At 34.8% G+C, this 20,452-nt stretch overlaps 1 protein-coding gene across 1 annotated transcript in view; it reads right to left on the minus strand.

Annotated features, from left to right (window-relative positions):
* Positions 1-2,132: 2,132 nt before the first annotated feature.
* Positions 2,133-20,452, minus strand: part of OSTN (osteocrin) — a 36,386-nt gene continuing 18,066 nt past the window's right edge. The window contains exons 3-5 of the mRNA XM_010850696.1: positions 19,889-20,103; positions 6,849-6,945; positions 2,133-3,110 (exon numbers count right to left, since the gene is read on the minus strand). Of these exons, the coding sequence (XP_010848998.1) occupies positions 6,861-6,945; positions 19,889-20,103 (300 nt within the window). The 3' untranslated portion in view covers positions 2,133-3,110; positions 6,849-6,860. The remainder of the gene's footprint in view (positions 3,111-6,848; positions 6,946-19,888; positions 20,104-20,452) is intronic.

Consider the following 20,452-nt stretch of genomic DNA (forward strand, 5'->3'; position numbering starts at 1 on the left):
CTTAACAATAAAACTATCTCATGACCTAGAATGAGCGATATTAAGTGAAAAACAATTAAAAAATTCATAAATCAGACCAAGTTGAGTAATATACCTGTAGTGCTTTAAATAAACTTGTTAGGAGCCACTTGAATGTACATAAATACACAGTTGACTTAATAATGCCTGAATGTTTCTCACATATTTACATCTGCTGTGAACACAAGCATGATATTATTGTAAACAAAGATAAAATGTCTGTTTTCATCATCTCATGTTTATTAACTTTGGTGCAGTTGAATGATATTCAAGCATTTTTAAACTTTATGGGTAATGTTATTTAAAAAGTTTCTGATACTTTTTCCTTTAGAGAAAGTTATTAATAGTTTTTCTTATAATTTGTTATTTTTTTTAATTTGCCTTAAGAAGTTTAATTCCCCAACAATATCTGTAAAGTAAAGGTAGAATTCCCTAGATATTTTTTGTTTTTGTAGTCAGCAATTAATATCCCCCATGAAAAATTAGTTATGTAATCAACACCAAAATTCAGAAATCCCTATTCACTTCTCCATGAAGCTTCACACAGGAACAAAGAGGAAGAAAAGGTAATCTATTTCTTTGAAACTAGATGAAAAGTCCCTTTAAGCTGGTAACTTTCAATGACATATAGCTGGGTTTAGTAATACACAATACATTATACAAATTGATGAGATGACTTGTCATATTCTTAAGAGAAATTATGACTTAATTTCCTGGTATGTTAAACAAATATTTTAAACTAGAATACCGCTCATGATTTTCTACTCTATATAAAGTAGTGGTAGAAATTAAAATATGAAATCAAACAGTTACAAATAGAGAAAACATTTTTCTTTTTTTCTTCATGTAAGTCTGGTGTATATGCTATGAGACAAATGCATTACACATTAGAACAAAGTGTAAATCAATATATTGTGACTTCTTACTTTAGTTAAAATGGAAGCCCATAAGCATAATTTTGAATTTAAAAATTAAAGTAGATAGGAAATCAATTTTTTTAATCCAACTTTAAGTCTTTACCATGAGAAATTTTTAGGCTACACTAGGTTTTAATACCTTTTGTCAAAGCATGAAGCAGCAGCACCCAGTTGGATTGGAATAGAGTGGAGTGTTAATCACTGACATGTCCAACTCTTTGTGACCCCATGGACTGTAGCCTGCCAGTCTGCTCTGTCCATGGAATTCTCCAGGCAAGAATACTGGAGTGGGTAGTCATTCCCTTCTCCAAGAGATCTTCCTGACCCAGGGATCAAAGCCAGGTCTTCTGCATTGCAGGCAGAGTCTGACAAATATCCAAATGGAAGAAAAATGAAAGAGTTGCTAAGGAATAGGATACATTTCTATAAATCATCACAAAGTTGGGCAAGATAAATTATAACTTAAATAATTCTTTCAAATAGTAAGTCCTGCAGGATCTTTGTCTGTGTACCACTGCTAAATTTCTAGTGCAAGACTATGAACAGAAATCAAAGAATCTGTGAGCTTTCTCAAAATTTACTTTTCTTTGCTAAGGTTCCTCTATTACAATTCAAAGAATAATTCATTTTCAGTTTTTTTTTTTTTTTGCCTAAATTAAATGTAAAGATTTTCAGCAGTTAGAAAATTTCTCCCCCAAAGAAACTACATACAAAATCACTTTGTGTACAATGCTAACTATATATGGTCATTTCTGTGTTTGAGTTTATTTTATTCTTTGGATTGTATGTTGATTTATTTTTAGTTAAGATCAACAACTACTCACTTCTCTCTTCTTCCAGTATAACTGAACCTTCTCATTACACTCTTCCTTTTTGGCTAAAATAAACCTTTCTCTACTGGTCAAACTTTTTTTTTTTTTTCTCACATATCAGGTCTGCTTGACAGTGATTACTAGAGTTTAAAGAAGCATTAGAGGCTTTTTCAACTTCTGCTAATTTATGCTAAATCTCTTGTTCAAGTGATAAATTCTCTGTATGTTTTTAAAGCATATACAATGCATAATGGACTTATGCACTTAAATTACAGCAACAATGCAGTTTTTGCTGAGGACTGCTTTGCAGAATACCAAACCTTGTGCTTTCATAGGCGAATTAAAAATAATTTGAATCATTTTAAAGAAATCATTCTCAAATGTATTATACTCTTCAATGCTTTATTAAACACAATATATGAAACAGATTAAATGGATTCATAGATGGGTGGTTAACATTAAGAAGAATTATTGTAATGTGCTAAAATGTACTGTGCTTCAATTAGGTGAATTGAACTGGCCCCAAGAGCTCTGGTGGTTTCCTATTTGACTTCCCCCACAATTTCATCTGTTATTTCTGTAAATAGCTCTCCTAATCAGCCACCGCTACTCTTAATTAACTGTAAGTTATAATTTAGAGAAATGGAAAGCTGTTAGGGGACACGAGATAGCCAAACTTGGCAAATGAATAATATTATTTGATTCCTGATTCTAAGTCAGTGTGCTCTGACCTGCAGTGTTTTTCAATTTATTGGGAGAATAAAATTTATGGGCTGAATTACTGCTGGTTTTTCTTGCTCAGAGAGTTTTTGTCTTATATCTGGAACTGGGATTGTGTTTTAGTTGGTTGAACCGAATTGACATTTGAATGTAAAAGAAGCCTAATTTCATAATCATTACCCAAGAGGCTCACAGAGAAAAGATAAGAGAGGAATAAAAGTCTTCAAGAGAAAATACACAGCATTGTCTTTCCTTGTTCCCCAGTGATGATCAAATGGATTGTACCTAAATTCTACTGAAATAAATCTGTCAGTCTTTAGTTATTATTCCTCAATTTCATATATGTAAATGGTAAAGGCACACAGAAAGCATTATCACTGTATTGTGTTTGTTAAAAAGTAATGTTTAGGGTATAGTAACCACTCATGAATAACTAAAATATATATTTTAAAAATATCCATGCATTGAAATTATCTGCACAATTTAATTGAAGTTATAACAATACTGTGATGTGATAAACAGAAGTTCAAGCTCTGGAAAGGATGACAGAAGTTTCCTTAGAAGTTTAATCATTAAGAAGTGTGAAGAACTTCACCAAAATATCTTCCATGTTTCTGTGACATTTCACCCAAGGAAGTTGTGTCTGCAAAAATGAAAGTTGAAAATGTTATAGCTAATGAGACCTCTGCATAAGGGGAAATCCATCAACTTGAGAAGAGCTAAAACTTTAATTACATGAGGTTTCATTATAGCTTTTATTTAAGTGCCATGTCTTTTATTGCAGAGACAATAATGTAAAATGATAATTTCAGATAAAAATTTATTAAAAAGTGTATTTTAAATGTAACAGGTAGGTGCTTATGCTGAACCCACACCTCCTTTCTTCTCCTACCTCTATTTCTTCTGAGTTTCCAATCTTAGGTCAAAGGATGTTGCCATTACAAGGGAAAGATAAAGAAAATTTGATTACTACTTTCTGTTTATTGTTAACATGTCGATAATTGTTGTATATTTTGCTCTTTTTAAAGGATCCAAATATATGCTGGCATTTAAACATAATATTTCTGTTATTTGAGAGGTATGTTGCTTTGTCAGAATGATAGTGTGTCAATATTGTTCTAAAATAAAAATTGTCAGTATATTGCAACAACATGTGTTTTACATTATTAAAAGTCTTAAGGCACTGTGGCAGCAAGGGGTAGCACAATTAATGATCATATTTACCACATTTCATTAAGTTGGCATCCTGTTTCAACAGCAGAGACCTAGAACTTTGCTAACTGCAGCTAGAGAAGCTACAGTGCCTTACCACTCTGAATTTGAGTTGCTTAGAACTGAAACCTATTAAAACTCAGAACTTTGGTCCTATATATTACCAATTTGAGAAGGACATTGTGTAAAAAGCAGATTAGGATCCTTTCCAAAGTGTGTATCAGGAAGAGACAAACATTTATTCTGGAAACTAAGTAACACACAGCAGCTGTATCTAGACTTGACCTCAAACCAAGAAAAACTTCCATGTTCGTACCAGTTTCGTTATTAGTGTGAAGACTTACAGTGAAACCCAGAAGGTGAAAACCCACAAATAAAACTGCCCCCAAAGAGTGTATATCAGCTCTCACAGAAGTGAAACAAAGATTTTCATTAAGTCTGAGATACTATTTCTGTTTGTTTAAGAGATGGATAATCAGTGAAGTCAACAATAACAATTTAGCACACAGATCTTATGGGCTATGAAGAAAATGTTGGCTTACAAGTCCAGAGGCTGAGACCTGGAGCTTGCTTTGTCCAAAAGTGTGTAAAATTTTGGGCAGATCAGATTCTTCTCAAAGCCTGTGTTCTCATTCATTTACAAAAATGATTTAGGTTGAAGGAGACTTTATACTCTTGAATCTCAAATGATTTCATTGCGTGATTATGTGAAAATTATTTAATTATTCATATTATCTATTAAATGATTCACATATTACATCTATTTAATTCACAGGAATATTGTGACAATAAGAAATAACACAGCAAAAATAATTTTGAAAAGTTAAATGGAAATTAAAAACGTATTTTCATAGCCTTTATTATTCTTAAAATATAAAGACATGAAACTTTACATGAGGAAGTCAAAAAATGTCTGAGAAATCTTGGTGATAGTGGCAGGCAGTAAAGAATAGAAACAATGGTTGAGCAGGTGAACCCACAATGATTGAAGAAAGGGAAAGAGAAAAATGTATGATATTAAACTCTTTTCTCAACATATTTTTATGATGTTACTATCTTTAGGTTTTAATAATAAGGACAGTGATGGGGATCTTCCCTAACCAGGGATTGAACCTGGGTCTCCTGCATTGCAGGCAGATTCTTTACCAACTAGGGAACCCCTTGATGCTCTATAAAATCTATTAAGTAAAGGACATAATATATTAATTTGGATTTCACATAGCAATGATTCAGAAAACATTAATTCAACTCCCTTTGCATAGTTTAATAACTCTCTGGAGTTTTTATGGTCTAAAACATGTGTAAAATTTATAGGAAAAATGAACTTCCTATATGACTTTTATGTCATACATGAGTTTTGGTTAAATTCAGAAATATTAAAATGGGTGATAACCCAGAGTTGCAAAGGTGATGGGATATATGTGGAAACCAACTGAATTTAATTATTTTAATCTCAGTGTCATAATGTTCTCAATATATCAAGAAACTGCAGGGTTGTGGTCCCGATTTCTAGGACTTATTTAACTTTTAATAGCAATTAGTTCCTACTCAAATATAATGTGGTGATTTTTTAACATCCCTGAAGAGTAACCGTTCTTAGTATATCTCTAGAAATAAAAAAATTTCAACCTGAGTTTTGAAGATGGTGCTGCTCGAAAGGCAGTGTCATTGGTTATTTTCAGTAAGTCCTCCTGTAGTTATGGACATTCAGTAACTTTGCCACTTCACTGACCAATGATTCCATACAGGGAAAAATTATTTTAATTGCCATTCTGTGAATGAGATAGTTGAGGTAAAATACTGATTTTTCATTGTGATTGACAGTATTTGATGAGGAGGCAAAACAGCATGACAAATTAAGAGGGTCAAGGTGAATGTGATGCTCCTGGGCCTCTTCATCATTGGTCTGAGTATTATCTTGAGAAAAGCAAAAAGCAGAGTTTTCTCTCTGTAGTCTGAAATTGTCAAAACAGTTCTGAGCTGTCTTAATATGTTTGGGAGATAGGATGCACCCTCTCTGTAAGCCTTATTGGGAGTGCCTAGATTGTGTGTCCAAAAAATATTTACTGTTTAAAACATATAATATGTACAATTAAATACATTTAAAATATAAGCTAATGATTTAAGCTTTCTGGAATTGAATTCTACTTGTATCACTTACTAGCTGTGGGGCATTGTGAGTTAATTAATATAAGCTTTCCACTTACTTGTACAATAATAATAATTATTATTGAGCACAATTCTAGGTGCTTAATGTATACCAATTCATTTATCCTCAGGACAATGCAATGTGGTTGAAATTATTATTATCCTCATTTTATGAAGGAGGATTTCAGAATTTAAGCAAGTTGCCACAGCTAATAGATAGATGACCTAGGATATGAGCCACAAAACCGGACCTGTCCACCTGGTATTTTACCCCTTATACTGTACTACTTTTCAAGATATTGGAATAGTAATAGTACTTACTTTATGGAACATGATGAGTAAATAAAACTAAGTATAGGGCTCAGCAAAGAGTTAATTTTCAGAACTGTAATATAAGCTCTTCTCACTTGCACATATTATGTGTCTAATACAATTTAGAATTAGTACAGGCATCTAATTTAATCTTCACAACATCCTTAATGTTATTATCTAAATGTACAAGCTGCAGAGAAATAAATTATTTTGATGGAAATGAGATAATGACTGACAGACCAGGATTTGGATTACATGTCCTGATTTCATGCCTGATACCCTTTCTGCTATATCATTTTCTCTCCTGGTTCATGATGATAATTGGGTAGTTTAGTTATAAGCAACAAGATGTATATCACCAGAATGTGTCTTCTTAATAATAGAGGGATTGCTACATGTTTATTTATATTTATGAAAATGATTTAATGATAATTAGGACTTTAATCTTTGTTTGCATATTAGTATTTAATATGCAAGTTTGTGAGAATAAGTTTTCTTTTTAGGGCAAAGTAGATCTAGGCATTGTTTTTTAACATCATTTAAATTATTTAACATCAATGTACTAATCAAGTACAGAAATGTTTGAAAAACTGAGTTTATAAGCCAAGAGATACAAAGGGGGATTTATAAACCAAGATGGATCAATTAGCCCACTTTGAAATATTAATCAAAGCTTGCAGGTATTGTTATTTCTTCAAATTTTACTCACGATTGGAATCCATTAGCCTCTGGAATTTGAAAGCCGGTTTCTTCCAATCCGATCCATAGGGATACCAAATCGCCTTTTTGGATGATCTACTACTTTCCTGAAATAAACCAAAAATAACATATTTAAGCTAATGTCCAATTAGTTTTGCTCTTTTATTTCCCGCAGACTTGGGGGCTTTCTTCTGGAGTAGGAATGACTAGTAGTTCTTATTCATCAGCACCCAATATGTGTTAGACACTATCTCTTATCTTTTGGACATCTGTTGAAGTAGGTATGCCCACTTCCATTTTACATCTGAGGACACAGAGGCTTAGAGAAATTAAACGACTTATTCAAAATCAAATAGCCAGATGAAAAATAAGATCTTACCAGCATACCAATCTGATAAGTGCTTAGTTTGGGTAAGTCCCTTTCCCCTCTTCAGATTTTGGTGTGTTCCTCTGTCACTTGAGGGAAGTTGCACCAGGTCAGTGGTTTTCCCTAACCTCTTCCTTACAATGGTTTTCCTGGGGAAGGATGGTGGTGGAAGAGGGACAGACGCTGAAGCCAAGACTAGATATGGAGTAAGTGTGCCCCTCAGGTCTTCACTTAGATTTTACGTAGAGAAGCTTTGTGTGTGATAGTCTATATTTGTTATATATGTTCAAATATTGTTTTGGGGGAAAAAAACTTCATTATTAAAATAAAGTCAAAAATTCTACAAGAGGCCTTACAATTTGTGTGTTTTATGAATTATCTCTTTAAAAAGACACATTTTAATTTGATTTGTTATTGCCATTACTTAGTTCTATCAAGTCAAAATGCTAACAGGAAAGATCCCAGAGCTGTGAATGCATAACTTTCACTGGCCTTGGATTTTAAAGACGTTTTTATCTTCTTAAGAAAGATAGAAATAGGGAGAAACTAAGAAAGCCATGTAAGTAAGTGACTTGTCTCACAGCTAAGGGGAATTGACTTAACAGATTTGTTGGACTTTTTATTGACATAATATGCATACAGAAAATAGCATATTTTGTAAGTGAACAATATGAGATATATACAGATTATAAACATAATTACTACCCAGATCAAGAAATAGAACATTACCAGAAATCAAATATTTTTGAATAGGAAAGAGTTTTAAAGTTAATTCTTACACCAAACATAAGAATATCAACTCCAACTTTTGATCAGCGATGATACAGCTTATTACTTGAAAATCTCAATGAAGAAGATCTAATTGCCTCTCAAGACAACTTCGTCAATATTCAACAGCTTAAAGAGTTTCAAGATTTGTTTCAGAGCATTTTCAACAGTTTTTTTTTTTTTTTTTTTTGGTTCTTTCTAATTACTTGCATTATATTGTCAGTATTAGACTACATAATTTAAACACTAAAACTACATCATCTATAAAGGCTTCCCAGGTGGAAAAGCGGTAGAAAATTCAAATGCCAGTATAAGAGATGCAAGAGATGTGGGTTCAGTCCCTGGGTTAGGAAGATCCCCTGGAGGAGGAAATGCCAACCCACTCAGGTATTCTTGCCTGGAAAATTCCATGGACAGAGGAGCCTTGCAGGCTACAGTCGATGGCGTCTCAAAGAGTTGGACACAACTGAGCGACTGAGTAAGACGATATACTGCCCTTCTGAACTAAACAGTTGTAAGATAATACATAAATTTGTGGGTTTTTAAACCCAGATGTTTGTGTTAATTCATTACCACAGCAATAAAAAACTGAACATGCTTGTTTGTATGATTTAGGGTTGATGTCTGAGTGTATTACAGCTAATGCCTAAAAACATGAAGCAAATGTGATTTTTATTCCTTGAGTCCTCAAATTCCTTCATGAACAACTCCCATTATAACTCCAGGGAAGAGATGAGGTAGAAGCCATCCTGGGATAGAGAAGAATGCTCTGGGGAAGTCCCAGACGATAGAAGAGGAAGTGAGAAACCAGCACTTCCAGGTGTTTAAAGGACTGATGAGAAGAGAAAGGAAATGGCAGCTGGGGAAAGAATAGTGGCCCACATGTGAGCTGACCTCTGAAAGCTTCTGTGGAGTGGATACTGTCACCAGAAATAATCCTTTTACTTTTCTAGAGAAGTGTGATGGTTTCAGGGCTTCCTAGGTGGCTCAGTGGTAAAGAATCTGCCTGCCAACGCAGAAGATGCAAGAGGGGTGGGTTCGATCCCTGGGTGGGGAAGATCCCCTGGAGTTGGAAATGGCAACCCACTCCAGTATTCTTGCCTGGAGAATTCCATGGACAGAGGAGCCTGGCGAGCTGAAGTCCATGGGGCCGCAGAGTCAGACACGAGTGATCACTGCACAGCACAATGCAATAGCATGATGGTTTGGTTTCATGCATTATTATAAATTAGAACAGAATATGTATGGGTCCATATTACTGATATGTACTTTCAAAAGTGAAAGTAAAAAAATGAAAATAGCATGTTTTTCTTTCTGTATTACAGTTAATCTACTTTTCCTGCTCAGGTAGATGGGAGGGCGCTACAGGCTTTCCTGGTGGCTCAGACAGTAAAGAGTCTGCCTGCAATGCAGGAGATCCAGGTTTGATCCCTAGGTCAGGAAGATTCCATGGAGAAGGAAATGGCTACCCACTCCAGTATTCTTGCCTGGAAAATCGCACCAAAGGAGGACCCTGGCGAACTACACCCCATAGGGTCACAGAGACACTACTGAGCAACTAAAACACACAATGGTGTGATAAAAAGAAAATAAACTCTTTCTCCTTCCATCTTCCCTCAGTCCCTGTTCTTTCCTTCCCTTCTTTCCCCCAGATTTGATCCAAAAAGTATTAGAAATCAGGAGATATTGGCTTGTATTCTATTTATTTCTTCTACTTACCAAAAATGAGAATAGCTAAGTCAAATAATTTCTATATACTTTTCTATCAATTCAGAAGCAAAATGGCAATCTAACATTTATCTTAACATTTTTGCTGATATGAAATATATATAACAATACTACACTCTTTAGCACATACACTGACATGAATGCGGAGTGTGTGAAACTTAAATGCTAACACAGAAAAATATTCTTAGGACCAAAAGGGAAAGCCATACTTTCTAACTATCTAGTCCCTCTTGTGACAAAATAATGGAATGACACGGCTTATATATTCATTGAAAACAGTCCATCTTTTCCATTCTAAAATATTCTGAAAGTAGTTTAAGGATACAGAATATAGAGCAAAGTAATATAATGAGGATGGATTACTTTAAATATAACTTTAAACTTCACACTAAAATATAGACAGACTGAGTCATTTATATTCTTTGATAATTCAATTTCTAAAGATGTTCACCATTCTAAAACAACTGTTGGAAAGCTTGTGTTTATACTTTTTGTTTAGAATCACACATATCAAAGATTCTATAAATTTATCTATGTTCAGTTTTAAAAAATAAAACAAACATCCTTATTGATAGCACCAAACTAAGAAATAAAATATTACCATTACTTAGAAGTCCTCAGTGTTCTTCCTCCCAAATTGATTCCCCGCCATAACTTGGTCACAGAGGTAATCTGAAGGATGAATTTTTATCTAATAGTTCCCTTGATTTTCTTTATAATCTATATGTATTCTTCAAAACTCTCTTGGTTAGTTCAGATGGTTCTAGAATTTTATTTGAAAGAAATGATGTGTGAATTCTTCTTGACTTCTTTCAAAAAATGTTTCATGTTTTCAGATTTGTCCATGTTGACTTGTGTAGACATAGTTCTTTTATGTTCACTGTTGTATAGTATTTCATTGTGTGGATAATAAATATGCAACAACTTATTAACACATTTTACTGATAGTAATTTGAGGTATTTCCTTTTTTTGTTATTATTGTTATGTACTGTTCAGCTAATTTTTTTCATTTACATGCCTTTAATGTACATTTGAGGATTTCTCTATAGTAAATTCTTAGAATTGCTAGCTATTCTTATACTTAATTTTGTTATATAATGCCATACTGTTTTTCAAAATGGTACCTATTTACACACCAGAGAGCAGTGTATGACAATTTCTATTGTTTCAAATCTGTGCCAGCCTTTGCATTGTGGACTTTTAATTTTGCCGGTAAATTTATATCTGTAATTATTGATGGAGTTATACTGTAATTTTCTTTTCTTACTCTTTTTACTTACTTTACTCTTACTCTTTTACACACATGGTTTTGGTGTCCAAATAATGCTAATCTCGTGAAATGAATTGAGAACTATACCTTCTTTCTTAGGTATTATTTTGTTATTTATTTAATTGTTTCATGCTCTGAGACTATGTTCTGTATGAAAACCAAGCCTTTAAAGATGTTAAGGCTTATTTTGTGAACAGATACTTATTTAACAGTTATTTCATGTGAACTTAATCAATTTTTCTCACCAATTGTAGGATACACAAGAACTTTTATTGATTCTGCTTAAAGTTTTGAGTTTCAAAGAAAGAAACTTAGGAATTAAGTTTAGTGGAGAGAGTGTTCTCACAAAACAATGATTTGCTGCTACATCTTAAAAGGACAATAAAATATCTGGACTCTTTCAAGAAGGGCATATAGCTCCACCAACATTGAGTAACAGCAAAAAGGGAAAATACAGTAATGGCTAACAGAGGATGCTCATTTAAATAGTTCAGTAATTGGACTTCCCTGCAGATTCTGAGGTTCCACTTAGCTCCCTGGTGGGAGAACTAAGACCCTGCATGCTGTGTGGTGTGGCCAAATAAACAGTTCAATAATTTAAATTAATAAAACACAAAAGTAAATATGTATAAAGTTTAGGTGCATATAGTAGCCATGCTCCAAGATAAACTCCCATAATTCTACTATAATGCAGTCTCCTTCCACATTGAACAAGACGGACCTCTGTCATCAGTAGCATATTGTGGAAATGATTTCTAGAGCTAAGTAATGAAAAATGCTGCAGCTTCTGCCTTGCTTTGTTGGATCTCTAGGGGAAATCACTTGCCACTTTCTAAGGCCATCCTAAGCTCCTTCAGAGAGGTTTACATGACAAGGACCTAAGGCTTCCTGCCAAGAGCTAGCAAGGGCCTGAGACTTCCTGCCATTAGCCTTGTGAGTGGGCCATTTTGGAAATGGAGCTCCCCAGTCCCCATGCAGCCTTCAGTTTATTGCAATCCTGGTCAGCTTCTTCATTGTAACCTTGGGACAGACCCTAAGCCAGAATCACTCAGGCAAACTTTTCCTAGATTTGTGATGCACAAAAACTGAGTGAGAACATAAATGTGTATTATTGTCTTGCTGCTGCTGCTCAGTCACTGAGTCATATCCAACTCTTTTTAACCCCATGGACTGTAGCCACCAGGCTCCTCTGTCCATGGGATTCCCTAGGCAAGAATACTGGAGTGGGTTGCCATTTCCTTATTGTCTTAAGCTGCTGTATTTGGGTAACTTGCTTGCATAGCAATAGACACCTAATACAGTAAGACTCAAAGGGCTGTGGGATTCCACAAGAGAAGAGATCATAGCCAAATTTGAGGGTTCCAGGAGGAACTTATGGAACATATGAAAACAATAAAACAAACGGTGACCCCCGAGTCCTGCAATCTTGTTTATCACAATTTAAAATTATAGAATTAATAAATGACATAGGAAGTTAGATATAAATATAAGAGCTTAGAAAAACTAATATATGAGACAGACTAATATGAAGCAGACTCAGCAAGGGCCTGTAAAAAATGAGAATGAATGAAAGGTTAACTTTTAAATGGATTTTTAAATTTAAAAGAGACAACTGGGTTTTCAAATTCAAATTCCAGAATGTTCTGATGAAAGACCACACAAATCTGAGTGATGATGTAATTTTTAGGGACCAATACATAATGCCCTTTTTTTTTTTTTCTGAGTCCATCTTTAGACACAAAGTAGAAATGATATGAATGATCAATGCATAGAAATCAAAACGTCATTTTGTTTAAGCTGAATGTAGAATAAAACTTCAATTTGCATTTAAATGACTTTCCTACATTTCCTCTGAGGATTAGACTGATTTACACAATTAGTCCTAATTATCAAGTAAAAACAAGAAGAAAGAGGATGAGCTGAACATGCTCAACTCTTCCTCCCAAATTAACCTATCTGGTGCATGATTACTTCTCCTTTGGGAAAGAATGAATAAAGGATTAATGCTTGGGGTCAGTATTTTTCTAACTGGAGTTCCTCTACTTGGAAACATGAGGCCGGAAAATATGACTTAATAAATGGGATATGTTTGGAATGATGAAAGAAACTGCTACTTCATTAGCACACAGTTGACTTACGACTTTTGGAGTTCTACCTCAAAAGTGGTAATTCAATCTTGAGTAGATTCTATTAAATTTTTGATGATGGTGCTGACTAGGCATAATGTCAGCTTCTGAGATATTATTCCCCAAACGGACCACATTAACAGGCATTCAGAAATAAACCAAGAGCTCTGGAATTAAATAGCGAGATTTAAAGGGTTCCAAATCAGACATGCCTGATTTGGAAGCTACTGTAGATCTGTAGGACTAGGCGGAAAGGATTTTCATTTACTTGGCTTATGAGCCTCTTTTAGGGACTAATGACACTTGGAATTTCTATCCAGCAAATGAATTTACACAAAAATGTCTTCTATAATTTTCTTTTGTGGGGAGTGGATAATGTACATTTCAAAACCCATATATGGAATTAAGCATTATCCCTTTTGGGGGAAAGTTTTAAACCTTCATGCATGAGTTAGGTTAGAAGTAAAAGGTAAAGGAACTGTTTCTTTTCATGGACCTGAGTTGGGGTGTAAGAGGCAAGCAATAAAGAACAATTATTGGGGAAAATGGCCCAAGATCAATGTTCAAGGGCATTTCCTATAGAACAGACAGAATTTTGAATATAAAGAAGGAAACATGAAAATAGGGCATCACATTCTGAGTTCTTTCTCTGTGTTCTTCACCATGGAATGGAGCCCATTTTGAACTATCTGCTTTAGACATTAACAATTAAAAGCTGGAAAGAAGTAAAAACTCATGGAGTAACTGGATTGGCCTTAGTCTGTGGCATTGTTTTACAATGAATTAAAAAGGTGAAATCTTAGGATTTTTCACCTTTAATCTTTGGTCAAGAAGAGCAATTGTGTCTGAAAAATTGAAGTTGGAATTGCTCTTCTCAATTTAATTTAAACTTTATGTCTGGCTTAGGATAGAATCATATGTATCATTGGTACAGTTTTTCCAAAATGATTTATTTAATGTAGCCATTCTAAGTGAATCTCACTTTTTCTGGCCTTGGACAAGTGCCTTATTCACACATAATTTAATTTCTTTATCATAAGCAGTTTGTTTCTCTAGAAAGTCATTGGACTTGAGGTTCAAGAACCTGGCGTTCTAGCTAGATTATAGCCAGGAAGTCACTTTATATCTGTGAAAATATACCAATAAATAGGGGATAATATTTTCTTAGGGTGTTAGGAATTTTAAAAACCCAGTGTATTGGAACGTTAAAATGGGATTCTTTCTGTCACAGTTTTGGCTGTGGCCCAGAAAAACTGAGGGGGAAAAAAGGATGGTATTTCCTCTTGCATTCCAAAGTAGGGTGCTAGAGTTATGCAGTATTTGTAAAGAAGGTGGCAATAAACTATTTTTCCAAAAAAAAAAAGATTGATACTGAAGAGGTAAATAAGAATTTCTCTAGAGCAAGTTACTGGAGAACAGGGACATTTCCCTCTTTTTTCATATGGAGAAAGGGCTTCAAGAAAACCTTGTTTCTCAGTCAGTCTCTATGCTTTGGCAGAGGAGCCTGGGGGCTGCAGTTCATGGGTACGCAAAACAGTTGGACATGCCCGAGCAACTAAACAACAACAAATACCCTTTAAAGCAGGGTAGACCTCATAGAACAGACTGAAATCTAAAGGGCAGGAAGCTGTGAGAATTGGCTCAATTCCAGAGTGAAGAGATGGTTACATAAGCAACAGCTTTACTTTCAGTGACCAGAGTCAAGGATGTGGGTTTTCTGTGGAACAGATGTAGAGCAAGCATGTGGGTAGAGTTGGCCTAGGTTAATTATAAAAGGAAACTTCCCCGCTTTTGGCCAGGGGTTATGGGTGATGTGGTCTCAGCAGGACGCTGGTGATGGTGCTGTCAAATGAAGAAACCAAGCGAATAGGATGAAGGTGAGGAGCAAAACTGATCTGCTGAAAGAGAAGCATTGCTGGAGGCAAGGGTATTTATTGTCAGTGTTCACGGTGGTTATGCAATGACCCCAGAAAAACAGCCCATGGTGAGGAGTCACTTTGAGCATTCACTGAGGGCAGAGAACATAAACGTCAAGTCATGATAGTATCAATAAAGTAAGACTTTGCTTCTACAGCCCAGAGTGGTAGGGGAAGGGGTGAGGGCAGACTGACACAAACTCTTTCCCGCTGCAGCTTTCCAGCCTGAAAAGGAGAAACATTTTAATACTTATAGTTTGGTCTAAGACTGTTGCTGAAGCTGCAATACTTTGTCCACCTGATGTGAAGAGTTGACTCATTGGAAAAGACTCTGATACTGGGAAAGACTGAGAGCAAAAGGAGAAGGGGGTGACAGAGGATAAGATGGTTGGATGGCCTCACCGACTTGAGCAAACTCAGGGAGATAGTGAAGGACAGGGAAGCCTGGCATGCTGCTGTTCATGGGGTCGCAAAGAGTCAGACAGGACTTAGTGACTGAACAACAGCTAAGACATATGAATAGTTATTTTAATTACTGAAATAAGATTATTTTTCTAATAAAAGTGATCAGAAAATTTTTTGTTATTTCAATGTGACCCACAGAGTCATAGCACCTTCTTTTATTTTTACCCAAAAGATAGAAAATAACAACTCCTATTGAATGTGTTTGAATGCATGTGGGTGAGGAATAAAGTTGCTTTTCTATTTATGTTCTATAAAGTCCTTCTCTTTCAATTAAGTGATTATAGAAACAATGTTAAAAGCAAAGTGTTTATTGACCTGAATCTATAGAATGTATGTAACTGTGCTGGGTAACTTTCATCTGTTCTCCAGATACACTCTCTGCCTTTTCAGTCCAGGAAATTAACCTTTCTGGATCCCACAAACATTCCTGTACTCCCTGGCTTTGGTCTGGGGCAGGCAATGGGCAACCTTGGCAGAAGAGACTGGAAGGAGAGAGGAAGTGAAATCAGGATACTTTTCCACTTGCTCCCTCCTTGCAAGCTCACTTCCTCTTAACTGGAGGTCATAGCTTCTCCCAGGGAATCTGACTCTTCAAAGACCAGGTTCCTGGGCTATTGTGCCATACGGTATGATGTGCCTCTCCCAGAATTTCGTAGTGTGCCTTCTCAAATTTTCCTGTTTCAAATGTCCTGCCTGTTTCCTCTGGAAACGCTGACTGACACCATGATATTACTTCCTTTCCTGACTTCAAAATATTAATGGGAGAATTAGAACAATACAGTTGTGAAAATATTTACCCGAATTAAATTCAAATATAAAGTATTATTATTGTTAATATTTTACAAGGCATTTTCAGTTTTGAGTGAAAAAGAGAGAGAAACCACTTTTTAGAAAAATTCCAGTATCTTCTAATATTAAAGGTCATTCAAATAGTAGCTATTATTTTCTTAGGGAAGTTGTGGAAGCTACTTCCTCTTATTTTTCATAAACTGAATAGCCTCTTCAGGCTTTAAACAAGTGAACTGAATGGAGAAAATAGTTTGGATTTCAAAGCATAGTTGAGATAACCCTGCTCTGAGAATTAAAGTAACTTGCACATTCAATTGAAAATGAAGCTAATATCATAATCAGGTGGAATAAATATTGAATATAATATAAAATAGGAAACAACAGATGATTCTTTGCTTCATTTTATTATGATCTGACATAGACTTTGTCCTGTTTTCTATGCTTGTTTTCTTTTTTATTTTTCTCTAGGTGTTCATTCATTCTTCCATTTCCATCTCTTATGGACCTTTCCAAAAGCAGATTTAAAATTTTTTCTTTCCTGAATATTTTATAGTAACTGAAAATAAAATAATGCATTTCATATGCTTGAGACAGAGCTCTAAAATCTGGGGTCATGTACCCATTTGTTACAACATTGCTTCTGTTTTATGTTTACTATTTTTTTGGCTGCAAGGCAGGTGGAGTCTTATCTCCCTGACCAGGGATAGAACCGGCACACTCTGCATTACAAAGCATATTATTAACTATTGGACTGCTAGGGAAGTCCCAGATTCCCTGTATTGTTTCTGGTCATTTCTCTGTCTTCTCATATTTCCTGAAAATTGGCAGGCGGAACTTGAGGCAAGAATTTTCTTTTGCAATTCTGTTATATAAGTAGTACTGAGTTAGTCCAACATAGGGCGTACCATGACTTGCTCTTTTTTCTCTTGTGATGCTAGCAGAAAATTGACAATCATTGTCTAAAGCCATCATTTCATTAGGGTTTGCAAAATGGAGATATTCTAATACTATCATTCCTCCTTCACTTATTAGCTGGAATAATTATATAAAGGAGAATTTCGACCTCATCTACTATGTGTATTGTTTCTTCATTGCTTTAGCTGTACAAATTTTATAAAGAGAAAATTCCACCTTTTCTTCTTTGTGTTTGCAAGCAACTATTTGTTGTAATATCCTTTTATGCTCAGTTAATAGCCATGAAGCAATCAAAAACTTACTCTAAATTTTATATGCTTTCACTACTGTCCCTAAATTGCTTGATATTTTGCTACATCTATATTATCAGACTGCATAACTATAATACATGGCACTCTTTTGTTTTGCAACCATCATTACACTCTAATTCTAAAGTTATGCTTGCACCAGTTCTTATGAGCATAACTCTAGAGTCATTTTGACTGAACAAATTCATCTAGTAGCTTCCTCAGGAAGTACTACTCATGTGAACAATATTCCCTAATCTTTTAAACAGTTGTAATAGTTTATTTTTAGCCTTCAAATGTGAAATGCTGTTTAAATGAATATTAAATGTTCACCAATTTCCCCTTATTGCCTATAAATTGAGCTATATTAGGTAGATTATATCTCCCGATATCTTAAAGAAATTGTTATGATGAAACCTCTATGTAGATTATATATATTTATATTTATGCAATATTATAAATTCATATACAAGTTTTACATAAACATTTACATGTTGATTTTCAAATTATTTTGTAGACTGCTGCAAGATCCAGGAATCAGAGAAATTCTGTTTATTAGAAGGCACAGTCTTTTCTCCACTTATCCTTTGTTCTTCCATATTCTTCTTTATAAATTGCTTTTAAATGTATCTCTTCTTGCTTTGTGTTATAATTGGTTAAAAATACTTCTGCTTTTAATTGGCATGTGATTTATTTGAGGGACAGAGATTATATTTTTCTACTTTTTTCCACCATAGTCCAACACAGTGCCTAGAACATAAGTGAAACTAACTTGTATTTGTTAAATTAAAATAGGATCTGAATTTCAAAATACAGGTGTGAAATTTTTGTCAAGTATATGTAGGATAAATCTAGTCCCAGAGTGATTTTATTTCCTAGTGTTGCTTTGAGAATCTTTCAGAACAGAAGCCTAGCAATTGCATCCTGTATGTTGAAAATCAAAGTGAAAGCAAAATCATTCACCAGGAACAAATGTGACAAGTCCTAGAATTCCAAGTGACCAAGAAAACTGGACTAAAGGATATGTAGATGAGTGCAGGAAGAAATGAGGTGTCAGTAAATGAAATTCTGCACAGGATTTCCTAAGGAGTTTGCTTTTATCTTGTAAGCAATGGGAACTTTTCACGAAGTGTTAGATAATTCCTCTGGTAGTAAAAGATACAATTGGTGATCTAAAAAAGTGAGGATGGTGGTGGAAGAAGAGATGAGGGAAGACTGGAGAAAGTAAAGGTGAAAAGATCATTTAGGCCAGAATTAGGAAAGTCTTCATGTGAAAGGCTATCTTGGAGATATTTAACATATAAAACAAACAAGATTTAAAGAATTTAGTGATAAACGCAGTGTTTCAAGTGCAGAAAAGGAATCCTGTGAGCAAAAGGAATCCTGTGAGGAATCTTGTGATCCTAGTATATTCCCCAAATTCCAGACTATGGGAACTGGGTAGTCTCTTGGGCCACTGCTAATATGAAGTGTCTAGCACTTTCATGCATTGGAGAAAGAAATGGCAACCCCCTCCAGTATTCTTGCCTGGAGAATCCCAGGGACAGAGGGGCCTGGTGGGCTGCCGTCTATGGGGTCCCACGGAGTGGGGCACGACTGGAGCGACTTAGCAGCAGCAGCAGCAGCACAAGGAATAGATTTTGAAGAGGTATAAAATGAATTAAGTTTGGCATGACTGCTTTAAAGTACTGACAATTGCTCACTGATTAAAGAGAGATTTAATTACTTTAATTTTATTATAATAATTAACAGTTTGCAAAGTTCTCATTTGATTTTTATGGAAGTAAGTAATTATCCCCACTTTCCAGATAAATAAGCTGAGGATCACAGAGTGTAAGATCCTTATACAAATCACATGGCTAGAAATAATAAGAAATTTGACATAGACATATTTGTTTTGACTCTAGATCCTGAGAGATCTTCACTACCTTCCTGGTATAGGAGAGGAGACTTACTCATATCATTTGGAAAGCTTTGTAACAAGGGTAAAAATAAAAATGGAATTCTAGTTACCTCTATTAAAGAGAAAACTTAATTGACTGGAACATTTATCTCACAGTGTATACTTCTGCTCTTACCTCCCAAATGCTGTATGTCTTTAGTAATAATTACTTTATATCTACATGCAACAGAATCTTCTTCAGAAAATATTTTGACAAAAATATTAGTGCATATTGTGCATATTAGTGGCAAATTCAATTTTAAGTACTTTGATAATTCAAAAATGGCAGTCATTATGCTTCCCAAACTTTATTTCCAAAATAATGCCTTTAAACTCAGAAATGAGCTAAGATACTTTCAAATCTGTTTACCTACAAGACTTTCATTGTACTTTTTTCTAGGTAGAATTTTCCGTTTCTCAACCCAGTGTGGAGAAATTAGAAAATGAAAATGTTCCTTCTCCAAGAATGCACTTACCTCTGTTTACCTTTATGACTTACAGAGCCAGCTGAGAGTCTGTCCAGGGGAGAACCAAACCCAGAGAAGCTTCTTTTCTTCTTTGTTTCAATCACGTCATTCTCCAGAGACACAAGTTCATCAAGAAGTAAGAGTTTTGCTGCCAGGTCAGTGGCCGACTTCTCTTCTCTGACTGTGGGTGATGACTGAACACCTAAGACTCCAGAATCAAAGGCCTATTGGGCAAGAAAGGTGAGTCCATTCATTAAGAGAAAGAGTATGCATACAATCATCTATCTATATTTGGATTTTACTATTTTTCAGCTGACATGTCTCAAAACTTGGTTTCTCACGGAGCTATGATCCAGAGAGAAAGACTTTTGAGGAGAAAAACACATAGGGTTGAAGCTTATCCAAAAGAAATGAAAATAACACACACATACACATATATACAAAGAAAAAAAGGATGAACTCCAGAACTGCCTCTAAAATTTAGTATATTAACTAATTATTTTTTCAGATTCTTTCCCAGTAACAACTGCATTCTTATTACTCTAACAGCGTTTTATCTATACTTCTTCCATC

Source organism: Bison bison, unplaced genomic scaffold (genome assembly GCF_000754665.1).
Source record: "Bison bison bison isolate TAMUID 2011002044 unplaced genomic scaffold, Bison_UMD1.0 scf7180017864294, whole genome shotgun sequence".
Classification (NCBI taxonomy): domain Eukaryota; kingdom Metazoa; phylum Chordata; class Mammalia; order Artiodactyla; family Bovidae; genus Bison; species Bison bison.